Raw genomic sequence first — 20667 nt, forward strand, 5'->3', positions numbered from 1 at the left:
TGAGTGAGAAACGAATGAAAAGCCAAGAACAAGTTTCTGTTGAGATAACATTAATTTCTTGACCAATGGTGCATCAAAATTACCATCACATGACAGGTAGATCGTTAATTCCATGGTAACCAGCGCACCTTAACCTAGTATATCAAGAGAAAAAAGAAAAAAAAAAGTCCCATTCTACCTGTTGACATAATATTTAGCCACGTACTTTGTGTGTGAGTTTTATATATACAATCTGCTGTCTGGGACACGGCCGTCACCATTGATATAATCATTACTGCTACAAATAATCCGCTCAGGAAACTCTATTAAAAACTTTTATTTTCTAAATTTTAAAGTATACCAAAAACAGTAAATATATTTTCAGTACACATGCAAATCTACTGGAATATCTTGGTCTTTTTTGCTACAAGCACTGTTTCCGTGCTTGGAGATATTAAGCAGGATGTGGTCTACGAGTTCAGTTCTCTCACCTTCGAATCGGTATCGGGAGTTCACAGTTCGTCAGAAAATGTGGTTACGGGCATTCAAGTCTACAACGATACAGTCTACGTGAACATACCACGCCTCACTCCAAATGTTCCAGTAACGTTGGCGACTGTCGCGAAGAAAAACGGTAAAGTTGTCTTCAAGCCTTTCCCAACCTTGCAATATCAAACATTAGGTAACTGCGATGCCTTGCAATCGGTCGGCGCAATACGTGTGGTTCGTAAAACGAACCTGCTCTACATAGCAGATAATAAGTACTTAGACTGTAATGCCAAATTAATTATTTTCGATTTAGTCAAACGAACGATAAAAAAGAAATATGAATTTTCCAGTTCGGATATCGATGAAAAACTAAACTCCACACAATTTGAGGACATCGTCGTCGATGGTGCAGGAAATGCGTACATAGCAAATGCTGGAAAACCCGGTTCAATCATAGTTTACAGGAATAAGATGTCGAAAAGCTTTGTTTTCTATGATCGAATGTTGGAGATCATCGATCCTGTCACTTTCAAATTTGGCAACGATTCGTACAATGTGAATCAAAGTATAAGCGAAATGACACTTTCACCCGATGATGATTACTTATTCTTCGTTATTCATTATAAGAAGACTGTCCAAGTCCCGACAAAATCTTTTGAGGATATTGCAACCCGAACGCGGTAGGTGGAACACATTCATTTGAAACTTTTATTGTTTTGTGGCGAACTGGCAGAAACGTTAGCACGCCGGGCGAAATGCGTAGCCGTATTTCGTCTGCCGTTACGTTCTCAGTTCAAATTCCGCCGAGGTCGACTTTGCCTTTCATCCTTTCGGGGTCGATAAAATAAGTACCAGTTACGCACTGGAGTCGATGTAATCGACTTAATCCGTCTGTCTGTCCTTGTTTGTCCTCTCTGTGTTTAGCCCCTTGTGGGTAGTAAAGAAATATATTGTTTGTGGTCGTGACGCCTGTTAAGGCTGCGATTCGGCAGTCGTTGGAGCAAAGGGGCGCATGCAGCCAGTCATAAAACCTCGTTGTTGTATAATCATCTCATTCATATTCGTTTTATGTATTGTCCCCTCTGTGGTGTCCTATCTGTCCTTGTCTGTCCCCCTCTGTTTTGGGCCCTTGTGGCTAATAAAGAAACAGTCGTTAGAGCAAAGCATTTTATCAGACACTCTTCCTCACAAATCAGCTTCCTTCTACTTCTGTTCCCCGCGCGCTGTATTTCCCACCGCCCTTTCTCCCATTGTCCCTTCGCATCCTCGTGCACACTTCTGCACAAGATATTTTCCCTGTTAAGGTGGCGAGCTGGCAGAAACGGTAGCACGCCGGGCGAAATGCGTAGCCGTATTTCGTCTGCCGTTACGTTGTTCTCAGTTCAAATTCCGCCGAGGTCGACTTTGCCTTTCATCCTTTCGGGGTCGATTAAATAAGTACCAGTTACGCACTGGAGTCGATGTAATCGACTTAATCCGTCTGTCTGTCCTTGTTTGTCCACTCTGTATTTAGCCCCTTGTGGGTAGTAAAGAAATATATTGTTTGAGGCCGTAACGCCTGTTAAGGCTGCGATTCGGCAGTCGTTAGAGCAAAGGGGCGCATGCAGCCAGTCATATAACCTTGTTGTTGTATAATCATCTCATTCATATTCGTTTTATGTATTGTCCCCTCTGTGGTGTCCTATCTGTCCTTGTTTGTCCCCCTCTATTTTAGGCCCTTGTGGCTAATAAAGAAACAGTCGTAGAGCAAAGGATTTTATCAAACACTCTTCCTCACAAATCAGCTGCCTTCTACTTCTGTTCCACGCGCGCTGTATTTCCCACTGCCCTTTCTCCCATTGTCCCTTCGCATCCTCGTGCACACTTCTGCACAAGATATTTTCCCTGTTAAGGTGGCGAGCTGGCAGAAACGGTAGCACGCCGGGCGAAATGCGTAGCCGTATTTCGTCTGCCGTTACGTTCTGAGTTCAAATTCCGCCGAGGTCGACTTTGCCTTTCATCCTTTCGGGGTCGATAAATAAAGTACCAGTTACGCACTGCCTTTCATCCTTTCGGGGTCGATAAATAAAGTACCAGTTACGCACTGGAGTCGATGTAATCGACTTAATCCGTTTGTCTCTTCTGTGTTTAGCCCCTTGTGGGTAGTAAAGAAATATATATTTTCCCTGTTGAATTTCGTCCCTACAACATATCTTCTTAACACCCCTTCATCTCCCTGTATTTGTGTTCTCTCACTGCATTACCCTTCACTCCACTTCCATTCTCCTTTCGCAGTCTCGCGAACGTACCCAAACACTCATCATATTAAATCCCTGATTTCACTTCACTTAATACACTTCACTGTAACATGAGTGGAAGCTCCATTACCTCTTCACCACCTCTCTCTTCTTTCTATCTTCCTCCTCACTCTCCCGTCTCCACTCTCTCTTTCTGTCTCCTTCTATATCCCCCATCTCTCCAACTGAGGTAGCCATGTATCACCTCTACTCCTACACACTAATTTCTGTCCATCTAATCACACTCTTAACATCTCATCCTCTGACACAAAGTCATCTCCTTCAGTGAAGGATCTTGTCTTACAAATTACTTGGTGATCTCAATTCTGCTAGTGCTTCATGAAGGGCACCCAGTACACTCTGTAAGTGGTTGGCATTAGGGAGAGCAGTCACAGAAAACATACCAAAGTAGACATTGAAGATTTGTGTAGTCTTCTGACTTGCCAGCTCAGGCCAAATTGTCCAAATCATGGAAGTTGTAGAAATGAGTTGCGACATCACTGGTGCCAAGCTGTATTGGACTTTGCCTTTCCCTTGGATAACATCAGTGGTGTGGAGAGGGGAAGCTGGTATGCATGGGCAACTGCTGGTCTTCCATTTTGAATGATGATGATGATGGTTTACAATATATATATATTATATATATATATATATATATATATATTATATATATATATATATAAAATCAAATCAAATCAAATCAAAATAGATGAACATCAATGGAATTTGTATCTTGTGGTACCAGTGCCGGTGGCACACAAGGAAACCATCCGAACGTGGCCGTAGCCAGTACCGCATCGACTGGCCTCCGTGCTGTGGGCACGCAACAAACACCATCCGATCGTGGCCGTTCGCCAGCCTCATCTGGCACCTGTGTCGGTGGCACATAAAAACACCATCCGAAGACCCGGCAAGACTAGTCAGGCCATAACCCGTGGCCCCTACCTGGGACGTAGTCAGTCCACCTGTGCATACCTTCCTTCTTGTGACACTTGTGAAGACCTGTTGAGGCAAGTGAAAATCAAATCAAATCAAAACAAATCAAAATAGATGAACATCAATGGAATTTGTATCTTGTGGTACCAGTGCCGGTGGCACACAAGAAAATCATCCGAACGTGGCCGTAGCCAGTACCGCATAGACTGGCCTCCGTGCTTTGGGGACGTAACAAACACCATCCGATCGTGGCCGTCCGCCAGCCTCATCTGGCACCTGTGTCAGTGGCACATAAAAACACCATCCGAGCGTGGCCGTCTGCCAGCCTCGTCTGGCACCTGTGTCGGTGGCACATAAAAACACCATCCGAGCGTGGCCGTTCGCCAGCCTCGTCTGGCACCTGTGTCGGTGGCACATAAAATCACCCACTACACTCTCGGAGTGGTTGGCGTTAGGAAGGGCATCCAGCTGTAGAAACACTGCCAGATCTGACTGGCCTGGTGCAGCCTTCGGGCTCCCCAGACCCCAGTTGAACCGTCCAACCCATGCTAGCATGGAAAACGGACGCTAAATGATGATGATGATGATGATGATATATATATATCTCCGTGCTGTGGGCACGTAACAAACACCATCCGATCGTGGCCGTTTGCCAGCCTCATCTGGCACCTGTGTCAGTGGCACATAAAAACACCATCCGAGCGTGGCCGTCTGCCAGCCTCGTCTGGCACCTGTGTCGGTGGCACATAAAAAAACACCATCCGAGCGTGGCCGTTTGCCAGCCTCGTCTGGCATCTGTGTCGGTGGCACATAAAAACACCATCCGAGCGTGGCCGTCTGCCAGCCTCGTCTGGCACCTGTGTCGGTGGCACATAAAAAAACACCATCCGAGCGTGGCCGTTTGCCAGCCTCGTCTGGCACCTGTGTCAGTGGCACATAAAAACACCATCCGAGCGTGGCCGTCTGCCAGCCTCGTCTGGCACCTGTGTCGGTAGTACATAAAAAAACACCATCCGAGCGTGGCCGTTTGCCAGCCTCGTCTGGCACCTGTGTCAGTGGCACATAAAAACACCATCCGAGCGTGGCCGTCTGCCAGCCTCGTCTGGCACCTGTGTCGGTGGCACATAAAAAAACACCATCCGAGCGTGGCCGTTTGCCAGCCTCGTCTGGCACCTGTGTCGGTGGCTCATAAAATCACCCACTACACTCACGGAGTGGTTGGCGTTAGGAAGGGCATCCAGCTGTAGAAACACTGCCAGATCTGACTGGCCTGGTGCAGCCTTCGGGCTCCCCAGACCCCAGTTGAACCGTCCAACCCATGCTAGCATGGAAAACGGACGCTAAATGATGATGATGATGATATATATATATATATATATATATATATATATATATATATATATATATATATATACACAGGTGCAGGAGTGACTGTGTAATAAGAAACTTGCTTCCCAACCACATGGTTCCAGGTTCAGTCCCACTGCATGGCACCTTGACCTACGGGCATTTCAACTGCATTGACTGCACATTGTTGGATATGCAACATCGTCAGTGCAGTTTCATCAGGGTCCTTACTCTCTGCCATTTCGTGAAACTGAAGGAATAAAAAAATAAATAAATAAAAAAATTTATTAGAATAACAAACTAAGAATATTCCTTTTGAAATGAGAGGAACGGTAAACTTGTAGTAGTAATAACAAATCTACATAAACATTCAATCCAACCGTGACCTATTTTTAGGACTATGTTTCTCGCTTCACCTACCACATAGAGGTGAACCTCAGTCAAAATTCCCACGACTATTAATAGCAGCACCCACACCTCCTACTAAACACTTCATTCGGGTTTTCTGATTATTGCTTCTGTTTTGAACACAACATGTGATTCCTCTTACACCCAGCTTTTCACTTAGTACTTTTGTACTATGAAATATATATATGTGTGAAAGGGCATGGATCAGTGGTTAGAGAGTATTGGGCTCACAGCAAGACCCTTTATTTCGCGTTGCTCCATTTCACTCAGCTGTAGAAATGGGTTGCAATGTCACTGGTGCCAAGCTGTAGCAGCCTTTTGGAACCAAGTTTCTTACTACACACTGTGTATATGTATGTGTGTGTGTGTGTGTATTTGTGTATGTGTGTGTATGGGTGTATATATGTATGCATGTATATATGTGTACATATTACATGTACATCTATATATATATATATATATGTATATATATATATATATATTATATATATATATATATATATATATATATATATATATATATATATATACATATATATCTACACATACATGTATACATATATATCTACACATACATGTATACATATATCTACACATACATGTATACATATACATCTATACATATACATGTATACATATACATCTATACATATACATGTATACATATACAGCTACACATATACATGTATACATATACAGCTACACATATACATGTATACATATACATCTATACATATACAGCTATACATATACAGCTATATATATACATACATACATACATACATACATATATATTTTTATATATATATATATATATATATACATCTGCACATATACATGTATACATATACATCTATATATATATATATATATATATATATATATATATATACATATATATCTACACATACATGTATACATATATATCTACACATACATGTATACATATACATGTATACATATACAGCTACACATATACATGTATACATATACATCTATACATATACAGCTATACATATACAGCTATATATATACATACATACATACATATATATTTTTATATATATATATATATATATATATACATCTGCACATATACATGTATACATATACAGCTATACATATACATATATACATATACATCTATATATATATATATATATATTCATGTATATATATATACATCTATCTATATACATGTATATATATACATCTATATGAATATAAATAATTTGGGAAAACAAATTTCCAAATCAATCAGGTGTGACCCTACAGTGTTACGTGCATCTGCATATCGTACTTTGGTGTCTAATTTATCCTATATTTATATACTTAACTATAAATATGCAAAGTATCTGATATAAGTCAGTATTCAATTTTGAGGGATTAATCGATACGCAGGTATTCTATTTCAGATAATACAAAAATAACCTGAGTATATCTGACAGTAAACTCATGGTATCAGTTTGCACATCACGAAATAGCACTTAACTCTTTAGTGTTCAAATTAATATGTCAAAAGTAATCCTTATTCATTTTCATTTTTTAAAAATTTATCTGATATTATCTTGTAGCTTCAAGATTTGAAAGATGTAATTGTTTATTTTTAGAATGACATTGCAGGGTAGGTGTGAGATACTGGTTCTGGCCAGTTTGAGCATAAAATGAGTAGAATATTTGGGCCGGATATAGCCGGTTTAAACACTAAAGGGTTAAAGGATATAACCTAAATTACCAGCTATATAATGTAATTCATTAATTATATCATACTTTAGTTAATACTTATATTTATTAAATATGAAGGAACTATACGTGTTTCAGGATTTTTTCGCTGATACTAAAATGGGGATTTGAGGAAAAAAGGAAGATATGTATTTGAATTTTTCTTGTTATATATCAAATTTAAACACAGACATTTTTACTCTGATGTTTAATCTTATATCTCACATTCTGTATTTCCCGAATCAGTACTCCAGAGTTTCTTCCAGGACAGTGGTCGCTCAAGTGCTTGGTCCTACTGCATCCATTGACCTTGGTGAGCAAGCCCTACTGCCTTCATCCGGTGAGCCTCTTCCGTTGAACCACACATCCTTTACACTATGGGTTCTCATGCTCCTGGTATTGGTGTTTTCTACCTCTTGGTACTGTAATTGCCAGTTCCTAGCTGTCCTTGACACACTACACCAACAATCTCATGGTGTTCCGAGTCTGTCTCTACTTCCTTCATAGTTTCCTGGGGTTTCCATTTTCTGCCACACTTTATGATCTTGTTGGTGTGTCTGACTTCCTCGTCCTCAGACAGAAGCAATGTGGTGAATGCTCTTGCCTCTGTGGTTTTGAATTCCCCCATCTCTGGTGAAATTAGTAGGCAGAGCTTAGAGGTGTCGCTGTACAGATTGTTCTGAAACTAGTAGAATGCCGGCCACCTTCACATGCACTTACTGTACAACCTCTCTATTGCCTCTATCCGAATCATGGAAGAGCCATAAAGCAAAAACGGCCACTGCAGTCTGGGTACGATGCCGTATTGGAAGCACTGCAGTTTGAATCTTCCCAGTAGCTGGCTTTTATCAACTGCCTTTAGCCAGTTGCCTAGTTGAGTTTCAATGTCTTCAGCATCACCAATATCCTTAAGGGAATGATCGTAATTTTTCCCAGGGCAGCGGACTTTTTCTTGGATTGTCAGAATCTCAGAACTCTGAATGTTGAAGGTGTCACTTTAACCCTTTCGTTACCAACCCGGCTGAAATCGGCTCTGACTCTGAGTACAAATGTCTTGTTTTCATAAGTTTTAAATTAAAATCTTCCATCAAACCTTAGTCACAATTTATGTTCCTAACACTAGCTGAATGATAACTAAGTTATTTTACTAAATTCTTTGTTATATTTAAAGTAATTGAAAGAAACACAGAGTATCTTAACATAAATATGGTAACAAAAGGGTTAAGGATATTCAAGTTTCAAGATTTTACTGGGTTGGACTTCAAGTATGACCATGTGGCCATCTTTTCCAGTGGGCTTTAATGTCTGCTGTGTCCCTTTGATTGATGGCATCATAACTTTTGTCATCCATGAATGACCTGCAAACTAAATTTCCTGTTTCCATCAGTTTTGGGACCTCTGGACTACTTCCTTCCTATCTCTACCAGTAGATCCATGGCCACCACAAAGAGTACCATGGAAATAGTGTACCTTGCCATAACGGGTTTTTCCAATTGCTGCCACTTAGTGGTAAAATTTCCCATAGTAAACCTCATCCTCAGTGGATACATGTGGAACATTATAAGTCTGACTACGTCTGTTGGTACTTGGTAGTACTCCAATGCACTTTGGAGTAGCTGGTGAGGCATGCTTGAGTACAATTTGGCAAGATCCAATTACACAACAGAGAGTATTGTTCATCCTTGTTTCTTTAATGACAAGGCCAATCACTTCAAGGCATTCAGAGTGGACTGGGACACTTTCTGAACACTTGTGCCGATGTGCTCATTGGCCAAGAGATATGAGGTTAAACTTTGAACAATGATGGTTCAAAAGATCTTCCCCTCAACATCCAGAAGGGAAATCTCTTGAAACTGGTTAAGTTCTGCTGAGTTTTCTTCTTTTAGGGGCAAAACAACCCTCAGTGAATCAGGATTAGGGGCAAAATAGCCCTCCAGTCCAGGCTTACTGCTTTTTCTTCCAGATTAAACATAAAAGTCTAGCTACTTTAACAGAAGCAGACAATTTTTGTATATTCTATACATGGTGCCAGGTGGCCCTGGTGCAGAACCTGCATGATATTTTGCTACCACTGCCCTCACTTTGTTAAAACTGATGTCCGTCATGCTGAAGGCAGTGTGGAGTTTCAGTGTTGGCAGTGGATAGGAACAATCCCCTTATAGCATGCCTCTTCTGAGGTCACCATACACTACTGCTATTCTGCTTTCCACTTTTCTAGAGCCTATTAACCTCCCACTTTTTGACTCTCTGAAGAGGTCAGCTGTGAACTGGAAGGAGTTGTTAAAAAAAAGCTTTGTTTTGCTTTCACTTCTCCCTCTCTGTTTTTTCTGAAGTGACTCTGTTCTGCAAAGCTGGAGTAGGTTTCTTCATAACTCCATAGTAAGTTAGTTTAAAGCACCTTTTCTTTCATCATCCACTTATTTCCAACTTTTCTTCAGCTGCCTTCGTTGTTTGCTTAATCCTACCATCTGATGCAGCCTCTTACTAGGGCCATTCTGCTTGTTGCTTTTGCTTTTCTTCACTCCAAAGATATCTTGGAATAACTGGTACCACTTGCACCAAGATTCTTATCTTCCTAGTGTGCCGCTCTTTAAAATATCCAGAATGATGTTCAAGTCCTTGTCCAACTGGGTCCATTTCAGATCTGTTGATAGTGGAAAATTCAGCTGTAGTTTCTTCTCAAAACCCTTGGGGCTGTCAGATTCATCCACTCCTCTTGCACATTAAGCAAGCTAAGCATAGAAGTACTGGGAACCTTGGTTTGCCTCCTGGCAATCTTCTGATTGCCATGGGGTGTAAGTGACTGAGACAACAACTCCCCTCTCCCAAGTGGGACACTGGGCCATCACAGGGTTCGTTTCCCAGCTATTACTGGGGCTCAGTTACTGCTGGGTGGACCGGAACAACGTGAAATGAAGTGGTTTGCTCAAGAACACAACACGCTGCCCAGTCCAGGAATCAGAATCGTGATCGTAAGATCACGAAAGCAACCCCCTAACCACCAGGTACATGCTTTCACTATGGTTACCACCTCACCATAGTTTACCTAATTTACAAAGCTTGTGATACAAAGACAGGTGCTTCACCATTGTCTGTCCTTACCTTTCTGTTTTTGCTAAACAAAGAGTGACAGGTGGCTACAGATGCGGTATTGTAGGTTAATTTGTGTATGGGTGTATATATTCACACACTCGCTCTTGTTGAACAAAGCTGCTGATAATTCATTTCAGGTCAGGACTGTATATTTAAATGCTGATTATATTTCCTGAACATACAACTTATGATTCATTGATGTCATTATGAATATAATTATATATACCACCTCTCTCTCTCTCTCTGTCTCACTCCACACACACACACGAACGTTCTTGCACTCATACAAGCATAGGCGCAGGTGTAGCTGTGTGGTAAGAACCTTACTTCCCAACCACATGGTTCCGGGTTTATAGCAAGTGGAGTGCCTCATGGAACTATCTTGGGGGCTGGTGCTGCTTATGGGAGCATTTTTGAACATGCCTTCAGTTACACAAACAACCACACTTACTAGCTAAACCAATGACGCAAAAGTAGTACAAACAATCAAGGAACCTTTTGATGCTAATCTTCTACAGAAAGTCCCAGATGCCATATATGAACAGGCTGAAGAAAACAACATGCAAATTCAATGCAAGAAAATTCCAAGCCGTCTGCTACCAGCCTGTTTGTGCTGACATGCCACAACAAAGATACTTTGAACTGAAAAGAGCAGCAATCCTAGAGTCAAGTACAGTTCATGATCTGAGGATTGGTATCTTTTTCTCTTTTACTTGTTTCAGTCATTTGACTGCGGCCATGCTGGAGCACCGCCTTTAATCGAGCAACTCGACCCCGGGACTTATTCTTTTGTAAGCCCAGTACTTATTCTATCGGTCTCTTTTTGCCGAACCGCTAAGTAACGGGGACATAAACACACCAGCATCGGTTGTCAAGCAATGGTAGGGGGACAAACACAGAAACACAAAAACACCCACGCACCCACCCACACACACACATATATATATATATATATATATATATATATATATATCAACAATTGAGGGTAAAATTAATTAATGTAATATAAGGTAAAATATATATATATATATATATATATACATACATACATATATATGACGGGCTTCTTTCAGTTTCCGTCTACTAAAACCACTCACAAGGCTTTGGTTGGCCCGAGGCTATAGTAGAAGACACTTGCCCAAGGTGCCACGCAGTGGGACTGAACCTGGAACCATGTGGTTGGTAAACTAGCTACTTACCACACAGCCACTCCTGCACCTATATGAGAGGTAACACTTCATTTTATGTACATATCACCAAGATTGTGACAGTCTGCTGGTGAATGGCTTGATAGATTCTGAGAACTTTCAGAATCAAGGAATCAGAATCAACTATGCTAGTTCTATAGATAACATTTGCCTTCGGCTGTTTGAACTCTTGCTCTCAACTGTGGCCTCACCACAATATCAAATTAACAATGCAACTTGAAGCAGTTCAGTGGTGCTACACCAGGAAGATTGCATCAGTGGAACAGTTGAGCTATTGGGAGAGACGGAAAGAGTTTTAATTCTACTCCCTGGAGCAAAGACAGGAGAGATATGCCATGCTATACATATGGGATATCCTAGAGGGGTTGGCACCAAACTTTGGCATAGAATGTTATACCAGCCTCCAAACTGGAAGTCACTACACTGTTCCAAAACTCTCACCCATTCTGTTTAGAGTGAGGCCCATGTACTGCAATAGCTTGGGATTCAAAGACCCACAGCTATTTAATATCTTGCCAAAACAACTGAGGGAGCTGCATGAAGTAGGGGTGGATGTTTTCAAGAAAAAACTTGACCTCCTGCTGTCTATGATCCCAGATGAACCTACATCACAGCAAGAAACTCAAAACAGGGCAGCAGAGGCAAACTTCTTCCTTCACCAAAAGCCAGTCACAAAAGAGTGGCCATTTGAAAAGGGGATAATATTGTTGTGCCACAGTATGGCCACAGCCTTTGATGAGCTGAAACACATAAAAGAATACACACACACACGTACACACATACAAGTGTACGTATGCTGATTAAAATAATTTGCTAAACTTTTTAAAGTTGTGACATGGGAAAGTTTCCAGCAACACCTTCTGCATGTAATCCATAGAGTTAAGCTGCTGCAAGTATACTTAAATATAGTGAACCAAAAATCTCTCAATTTCTCTCTCTCTCTCTCTTTCTCTCTTGTTTGAAATTATCGTTGGTAAATATATTGATAATGTTCTGTTTGCTGTGATTAATATCAGTTTGTTTGGAGGGATATTGTAGATTTAGGTTAGAATAGTGTTGTGTGGGGGGAAAGTGCGATATAGTTAAAAATAGAGGTGAAAAAGTATGGTGGGAGAGAAGGAGAGTGTGAGTGGAGATTGGCAAAAAGAGCAGAGTAATGGTGAGATTGTAGTCTGAGTGTAAGGAAGTAGTTAGTATGAGTGTGAGTGTGTGTGTGTGAGAGAGAGAGTAATAGAAATGAGAGGTCTAAGTGAAATCTATATGAGTAAGAGAGAGAAAATAAAACAGAAAGAAAGAAGAGGGGGTGAGTATGCATGTTGGTCTCAGAGAGAGAGAGAGATGTGTGAAAGTGTGTATTTGTGAAGGAATAAAATGTGTGTGTGTGTGAGTGAGCGTGCAAATGCAAGAGAGGGTTAACAAATTGCTTGGTTTTTCTAACTAAATATTTCTGCAGAGAAAGAAAGAGAGCAACAGCAACATTAATTGTGACAATAACTGCAATGCAAACAAGCAGATCCACCCAAAACGATAAAAACAAAACTGATATCCTCTGAGAGGTGAAGAAAGTTTGAAGAGACCTCAAAGCTGAAGACGTGTGAATTAGGTGGATTTCAGCCATTGACCTGTTTTATAAACAATATCATATAAAAAAACATTGTATGTATTACAATTGTTGTAGTAGTCAAGGTATTGACAGTGGGGACAGCCACAGTGGCGTGTAAAAGCATGTGTGTGTGTCTGTGTGTTTGTAGTCACATTAACAGTTTTTTTTCTTTTTGTTTTTCCTTTCTGGGTTTGGAGAGAAAGAGAGAGAGACAGTGCCATTGGATACTGTGGGCATTCTGAGCCTGGTGATATTATTGAGGCTGTTAATGTTCGGCTTAACCTATTTCTGTACTACCCACAAGGGCTAAACGCAGAGAGGACAAACAAGGACAGACAAACGGATTAAGTCGATTATATCGACCCCAGTGCGTAACTGGTACTTATTTAATCGACCCCGAAAGGATGAAAGGCAAAGTCGACCTCGGCGGAATTCTGCTTAACCCTTTGGCATTCAAATTCTTCTGTAAAATGCATTGCTTATTTATTGACATTGTTTCAAATTAATCATGCATTATCTTATAGCTTTGAGATTTCAACGATGTGATTGATTGTGTATTTTTAGAATGATAAATGATAGGGTAGGTGTGAGAGGCGAGATTTAGGTGGTTTGGACACAAAACAGGTTGAAGATTTGGGCTGGATGTGGTTGGTTTAAATGCCAGAGAGTCAAACTATTGCATGTTGATGACTGCAGTAAAAAATATGGAGCTGGTGATGAGTGATTTCAGAAGACGATTGTTCTTGGGAGAATAATCTTTGGTGATTGTTTTTGTGCAGGGACTAGTGAGGCTGGAAACAGCTTGTATGAGGTAAAAGGAAAAATGAGTGAGTTGACAGAGCAACTCTGAAGAAAGGGCCCTCAAGAATGCCAGACAACTGATCTAATTGGTTGCAGTAGAGCAAACTCCATTGAATGGCCAGGTGATGGTATAAAACCAGGCAATATGATATATCTGTGATCCCCAAAAACGAGGTGGTAGGGACCTTTATGGTTAGGTAGTCTGTAGGAACTAGGAGCAAGGGGCAGGGGGTAACATTGTTAATAAGTGGAGAACCCAAAACATAGCAATTTCATCACTCAGTTCCCATGAGGAGGGAAAATTTTTCAAAAACCTCATATCACCAAAGATCCTGATCCTTTGTCATCTCATCCATCAGGCAGAGAGTCCTGAGTTCAGCCTTCACCACTCCACCCCATACTTTCCTGAGTCTCCCTCTTCTGCAAGCTTTAAGTGAAAACGACACTTCTTTATATAGCTGTCCTCATCCTTCTACATCACATGTCCATACCAGTGCCAGCTACTTTCTTGAACACATCTGATTCCTCTTATACCCAGTTTTTTCCCTCGGCACCTTTGTACCAATTCTTTCACACACATCCACATTGCACATCCAGTGAAGCATGCTTGTGGCATTTCTTTCTAATCTTCTCAAGTCCTCTGCATTCAAGGCCCATGTCTCACTACCATACAGAAGTACACTTCTAATACAAGCATCATACAATCTGAACTTTTCTCAATCAGGTCTTTAATCTAATGACTATACTCTTAGAGCAACAAACCTCCCCTACTAATTGCATCTTCTAATTATCAACTTCTTCTAATGAGCCGTCTAGGCATTTAAGAGAGCTGGTTTCAGGTGTGCTTGTACGTTCTACTCCAGTGCATTTATCAAATATGAAGCTTATATTTTTGGATAGTCTGCCAGTGATTCCACTACATCTCTTGTGTGTCCGTAGTTTACATTGACTTTAGTTTACGGAATTTATACATACTTCTTTTCTACAAGAGCAATGCCATTTCCCTAAAAGTACCAGAGTCCTGTTTTCTCTCCTATTTACTAAAACCTTTGTCCATGCATCTACTTTAAAAGTCTTCTATTCTAGGAATAGCTTCCATGCTGAGATTTCCTTCTGTAATTCCCCTATAGAATTCAATTATAAGGACTAGATCATCAGTCTTAAATTCCACTTCATGGACAACCAGTCTTAAACTCCACTTCAAGTTTTTTTAATAATAATTCTTGTTTAACACATGCATCTTTTCTCAGGATAAGTTATGATTTCAGATCAATAACTTGAAGTTTCATAACTTTATTGTTGACTGAACATTTAAATACAAACTGACCTTTTGGTTGGCAGCTGTGTTGACAATTCTTTTCAGTATGACATTGCTTAACTGTCATGGACCTGTGTAAAATATGCATAGTTTGTTGTTTGGAATATTTGTTTTGTGTTGCAGTGTCATACTTGAAATCAATACTCTGTCTTCTACTAGTATGACTTGTGTCCAGTCAGTTGTGATGCCATCTGGAAATATGAGATGCATTCCAGAAGTTTTGATACTTTTTTTTCAAGACAGTGAGTTATAAGATGTCTAAGATTATTGTCATTTTAGTATATCATTACTGCACATCCAGTAATTTGACCTACCAACTTTAGTTATTCTAGACTGAAGGAGACGACTGTAACAGCACTTTTATCATATCCTGCAAAAAAACACTGCTTGCCACTGCCGACTAGCTTGCAGAAAGCAGTTGGGATATTTGGAAGGTTGCAATGTAATAAAGTTTTGTGTTAAACTGGGCAAAAATGCCACAGAAATTTATGAAATGTTCGACACTGCTTATGGATTAACTTTTTTGCTGGCATAAGCAGTCCAAGGATGGTTGAGAAGTGTGGGAGAGAGAGGGGTGTCAGAACATCAATGCTGGTTGAGAAAATTCACAATTTTCTGGTTGAAGACCATCTTATGTCTATAAAGACAATAAGCATATAGTTTGGGTTTGGTGTGACAACTGTACATAGAATTGTTTATGACGATTTGAACAGGTGTAAAGTTTGTTCCCAGGTTGACAAAGATGGGTATCAAAACTGTCCCTCACCCCCTCCTTACAGTCCAGACCTTGCTCCCTTTGACTTTTGGCTGTTCCCCAAGCTGTAGGAGAACCTCGAGAGCAGTTGTTTTGAAGATGAAAGAGGCTGTGACAAGAGTCCTGGACACCTTTACTTTAGAGGACTTTAACTTCCATGGCGCTTTCATGAAGTAACCGGAATACTACAATTTGTGGTGCTGACATAAAAAAATGTATTTCACAAAGTCTTAACTCTAGTGACCTACTGAATAAACCTGTCTGTGTTGCAACAGATGTTGAATATATTGCAAGATCTGATGTTTTTACTGATATAATGAATCATCTACAAACTCTTAACTTGGCACTCCAGAGAAAGGCTAAGATTATTTCTAATCTTACTCAGTTTTCAGCTTTCAAAGTAAAATTAAAACTTTTCTAAGAGACATTGTTGAAAAATTTCAGGCACTTTGCCAATCTCAGAAATGGAGTGAATCCATTTCCTGATGCTAAAATAAAAGACCACAAACCGGAATACCAGCATAAATTACAAAGATTACAAAGATTACTTGATAATTTCCTAACCAGGTTTGATGACTTGCACAAGGTGAAGCAGGACTTTCTTGATGTGATCAATGATGGTTGTCCAATTCTCAAACCTCTAGTTATGGAATCACGAGGCAATGGATTTACAGAATTTAGGTCTAAAGAAGATCCGTAGATCCTTGTCTACAAAAGAGTTCTGGAAACAAGTTCCAGAAATAGAATGTCCTAAACTGAAGAAAACAACTGTGCAACCACTCTGTAATGAATTTTATGAAATGGAAGCATTGTGCAGACCTTACAAGCCACCAACTTATTGAGCCAATTCATATAGCCTTGATGGAAACCTGAAAGACCTCTGCTAGCAATAAATAGCAGCTTTAATAGCCGGATATGTGTTGCATTGTCATAAAAATTTGCAAGTCTCCTTTTATAAGATAGGATCTGGTTTAAATAACTCTAATTTTATTGGTTTGCCTTTTTACATATTTTTCATGTTCCGACTAGATATTTACTAAGATAAATATTTTAATTATTTTTACCTTTTCTCTTTTATTCTTGATTGTCTAATTTCATGTTACTGAATGCCAATTTGTACAACCTATGCATAAGTACACTTGAACATATGTGTGTATGTGTGTATGTCTATGTGCGGATGTTCGTTTCAATTTCACAGACTAAATTCACCTGCATTCCGCATCTGCTGTCTCTTGCTCACCCCCACCTCCAACTCTGTTGATTTAGCTTTCTTTTCCCCGGAGACACAAGGTGCCATAAATTATCTTTACAACTGCCACACTTCCGAACTTCAAATTATAAAGGTAATTTATGTACCCCACCCTCAATGTTTTTGTAGTTCATTATTGTATTAAATATGCTAAAACTTTTGGTGTACAAACTTAAACTAAATCAACTGCATTCATGAATAAATATTATTGCATACATGCAAAATGTGTTTGTAGCAATTAAAAAACATTCTTTTGTGTCACGAGTTACGCTCATCAGACTACAGCCAGCCTGGGGCACCATCATGGAAGTATTTAATCAATCATATCAACCCTAGTACTTTTTTTTAAAGTTTGGCATACTTCTATTATTGATCCAAGTTGTGTGGGACAGAAACACTGACACAGATACAAATGTAAACATGGTGTGAATATTGTTCATGTCATGCAACTCTCAAACACCTGAACTTTATAGTCTTGTTAATCAAGTTTCACCAACTTTGGATTAAATGTTTCAAGTAGATTTTGGCATTTCATCTCAGGGGAAGTTGAAAGGTTACCTGCAATTTGGATCTCAGCCATAAACCAGCATGTTTTGGAATATTTACACTTGCATCCCCGCAATAAATTTTCAGAATTTACCATATAAAAATGACATTCGAAAAAATTGCCTTTCTTTTGCAGTTCAGTGTATAACTTGTAAACAAGATCACTACCTAATTATGACACCAGTGTCTGTCCTGGCACTGTTTTTTTCTCTATATTGCTAGCAGGGAGATGAGTTGCTGCTATCTCTAGTGGTCAAGTGTCCATCACTGATGAGAAGGTTGAAATCATGTGATCTGGTGGTCTCGGTGCTGGAGGTGGCAGGGATTTATCTCCCCGCTAGCGATATAAACAAGAGTGCATCATTCTCCAAAAGCCAATATGAGAAGTTCTCTCATGATATCTACCACAGTATAGTTTGTTCTAACAGAACATCCACATTTAAGTGGGCATAAATATTGCCTCTCGGTATTAATACTGCCTCTGTCACTTACGTATATTTTTCATGACATGGGAGAGGAGGACCATATGACATGCTGCAGCTAAACTGGAAAGGAAACTGCAAGGCTGCAGAGCTGAAAAAACCCAGAGATCCAACTAGAGAAAAGCAGAAAAAACAGCCCAGGGTTGAAAGCAGTGGAAAAAAGTTGTTGATGGCTTCTGCTTCATAGGGAGTGAAAGCTTTAAGTGATATGAATGAAAGGAAAGAGCTTAGCCTGTGACACCCATCTGATGGGTTTTTCTCTTGAAACCAGAGACTTGGCCCAAATACTTGTAACAAAGTGAATTCTGCTAAAGGCATCTAAGTGTCAGGTGGTACTGTTAATCTGAACACATTATTACAATACAACAAAAACTCTTGCACTTTTGTAGCACTGGTAGTTGCTAATTCATTTTCTGTTCATGTTTCATTAAATCAACATTATCTACCTCATGCTTACTAATAAATACTTCATTGCTATCTCATATTCCTTCACACATGCTTATTACTTATTTCACCTTGCTCGTTACCTCTTCATCGTCAGTTCATGTTACTAATTCTACATAATTTTCTCTTGTTGCTAATTGTTTCTCTGTGTGTGGAGGCGCAATGGCCCAGTGGTTAGGGCAGCAGACTCGCGGTTTCGATTCCCAGACCGGGCATTGTGAGTGTTTATTGAGCGAAAACACCTAAAGCTTCACAAGGCTCATGCAGGGGGTGGTGGTGAACCCTGCTGTACTCTTTCACCACAACTTTCTCTCACTCTTACTTCCTGTTTCTGTTGTACCTGTATTTCAAAGGGCCAGCCTTGTCACACTCTGTGTCACGCTGAATCTCCTCGAGAACTACGTTAAGGGTACACGTGTCTGTGGAATGCTCAGCCACTTGCACGTTAATTCCACGAGCAAGCTGTTCCGTTGATCGTATCAGCTGGGACCCTCATCGTCGTAACCGATGGAGTGCTCCTATATTCTCTGTGTATTGTTAATCACTCCCTCATTATCTCATGTTACTAATTGTTTTCACTTTGTTATTTTATGTTGGTAATTACCTCCCAAATGATATTTCACATTGCCAATTACTTCCCTTATTTTTAATACTCATGCTGACCATTGCCTCTTTTGCGGATTCTATGGACAGCAAGGCTCACCAATGGAGAAGTCCTTAAGCAGATCAGGCTGAAAATGTTGCTAGAAGCTGGGATCACCAAGCTTAGATTGGCATTTTTCGGTCATATTATGCGGAGAGAATTCCTGGAGAAGGACATCATGCTCGGAATGGTCAGTGGCAAGAGAGGAAGAGGCCGACCAAGAACCCGCTGGCTTGACACCATCAGGAGTGATACCGAAATGGACATGGCCAGTCTGAAAGAAGTGGCCCAGGATTGAACTGACTGGAGGACACTGATCCAACGAGTGACCGAGAGTCGACTTCGACTGAGTGGATAGATAGATAGATATATATTATATATACGGAATGGTCAGTGGCAAGAGAGGAAGAGGCCAACCAAGAACCCGCTGGCTTGACACCATCAGGAGTGGTGGACATGCCCACAAAGTCAGAAAACAACACAGCTCCCATGATTTTCGGAAACATTTCTTCACACTCAGAGTTGCTGAAGCATGGAATAAACTGCCTGCGTCAGTTGTTGACTGCCATGACACTGCATCCTTTAAGGCCCTCATACTTTCCGAAATCCGTCAAAACTACACCTGATTATATATACACTTTCGATGAGTTGTAGTGCACCTGAGCACTGTACACAATGTTTTATTATTATTATTATTATTATACCGGAATGGACATGGCCAATCTGAAAGAAGCAGCCCAGGATAGAACTGACTGGAGGACACTGATCCATCGAATGACCGAGAGTCGACTATGACTGAGCGGATAGAGAGAGATTTTTAATACATCATAATTTTTTTCGTTGTCGATTCATGTTGCTAAGTTATTGCTAATCTCGTCCCATGTTGCTAAGTTATTGCTAATCTCGTCCCATGTTGCTAAGTTATTGCTAATCTCATTACCTTCTCTCCTTCTTTTCTCATTGCAGCTTACAGAAAATTCGTACTATTGGAACGAAATTGGCAAAAGGATTTGGCATGTTGATGGGGTGGAGGTACATGTACCTGACAGGTGTCGAGGATAAAGTGGTGTATGTTTGGGACCGCAACGCTGACCTGGAGAAGCAGAAAGGTATCGTCAAATATGCTGGCCTCGTTACCATGGAAACACAGAAAGAACTGAAAGTTAGCCCCGAGCTCTCCTTGCACCCGGGAAAGATGTCCTTTGACAATCACGGGAACCTGTGGATCATAACTACGGATTACCAGTTGTACTTCAGAAATTCCACGGAGGGCGAAGGCTACGAGACAAAAATTGTGAAACTAAAAGTCGATGACTCAAGGGAAAAGCGAACCACTTCGACAGCAGCTTTGGACCGGAAGCTCCTTATA

At 40.4% G+C, this 20667-nt stretch overlaps 1 protein-coding gene across 1 annotated transcript in view; it reads left to right on the forward strand.

The window, feature by feature from the left end:
• LOC115224275 overlaps nucleotides 1-20667 on the forward strand; it is a 21159-nt gene continuing 492 nt past the window's right edge. The window contains exons 1-2 of the mRNA XM_029795086.2: nucleotides 1-1148; nucleotides 20265-20667. The exon at nucleotides 20265-20667 is cut by the window's right edge and continues 492 nt beyond it. Coding sequence (XP_029650946.1) covers nucleotides 370-1148; nucleotides 20265-20667 — 1182 coding nt within the window. The 5' untranslated portion in view covers nucleotides 1-369. The remainder of the gene's footprint in view (nucleotides 1149-20264) is intronic.

This window comes from Octopus sinensis, linkage group LG25 (assembly GCF_006345805.1).
Source record: "Octopus sinensis linkage group LG25, ASM634580v1, whole genome shotgun sequence".
Lineage (NCBI taxonomy): Eukaryota > Metazoa > Mollusca > Cephalopoda > Octopoda > Octopodidae > Octopus > Octopus sinensis.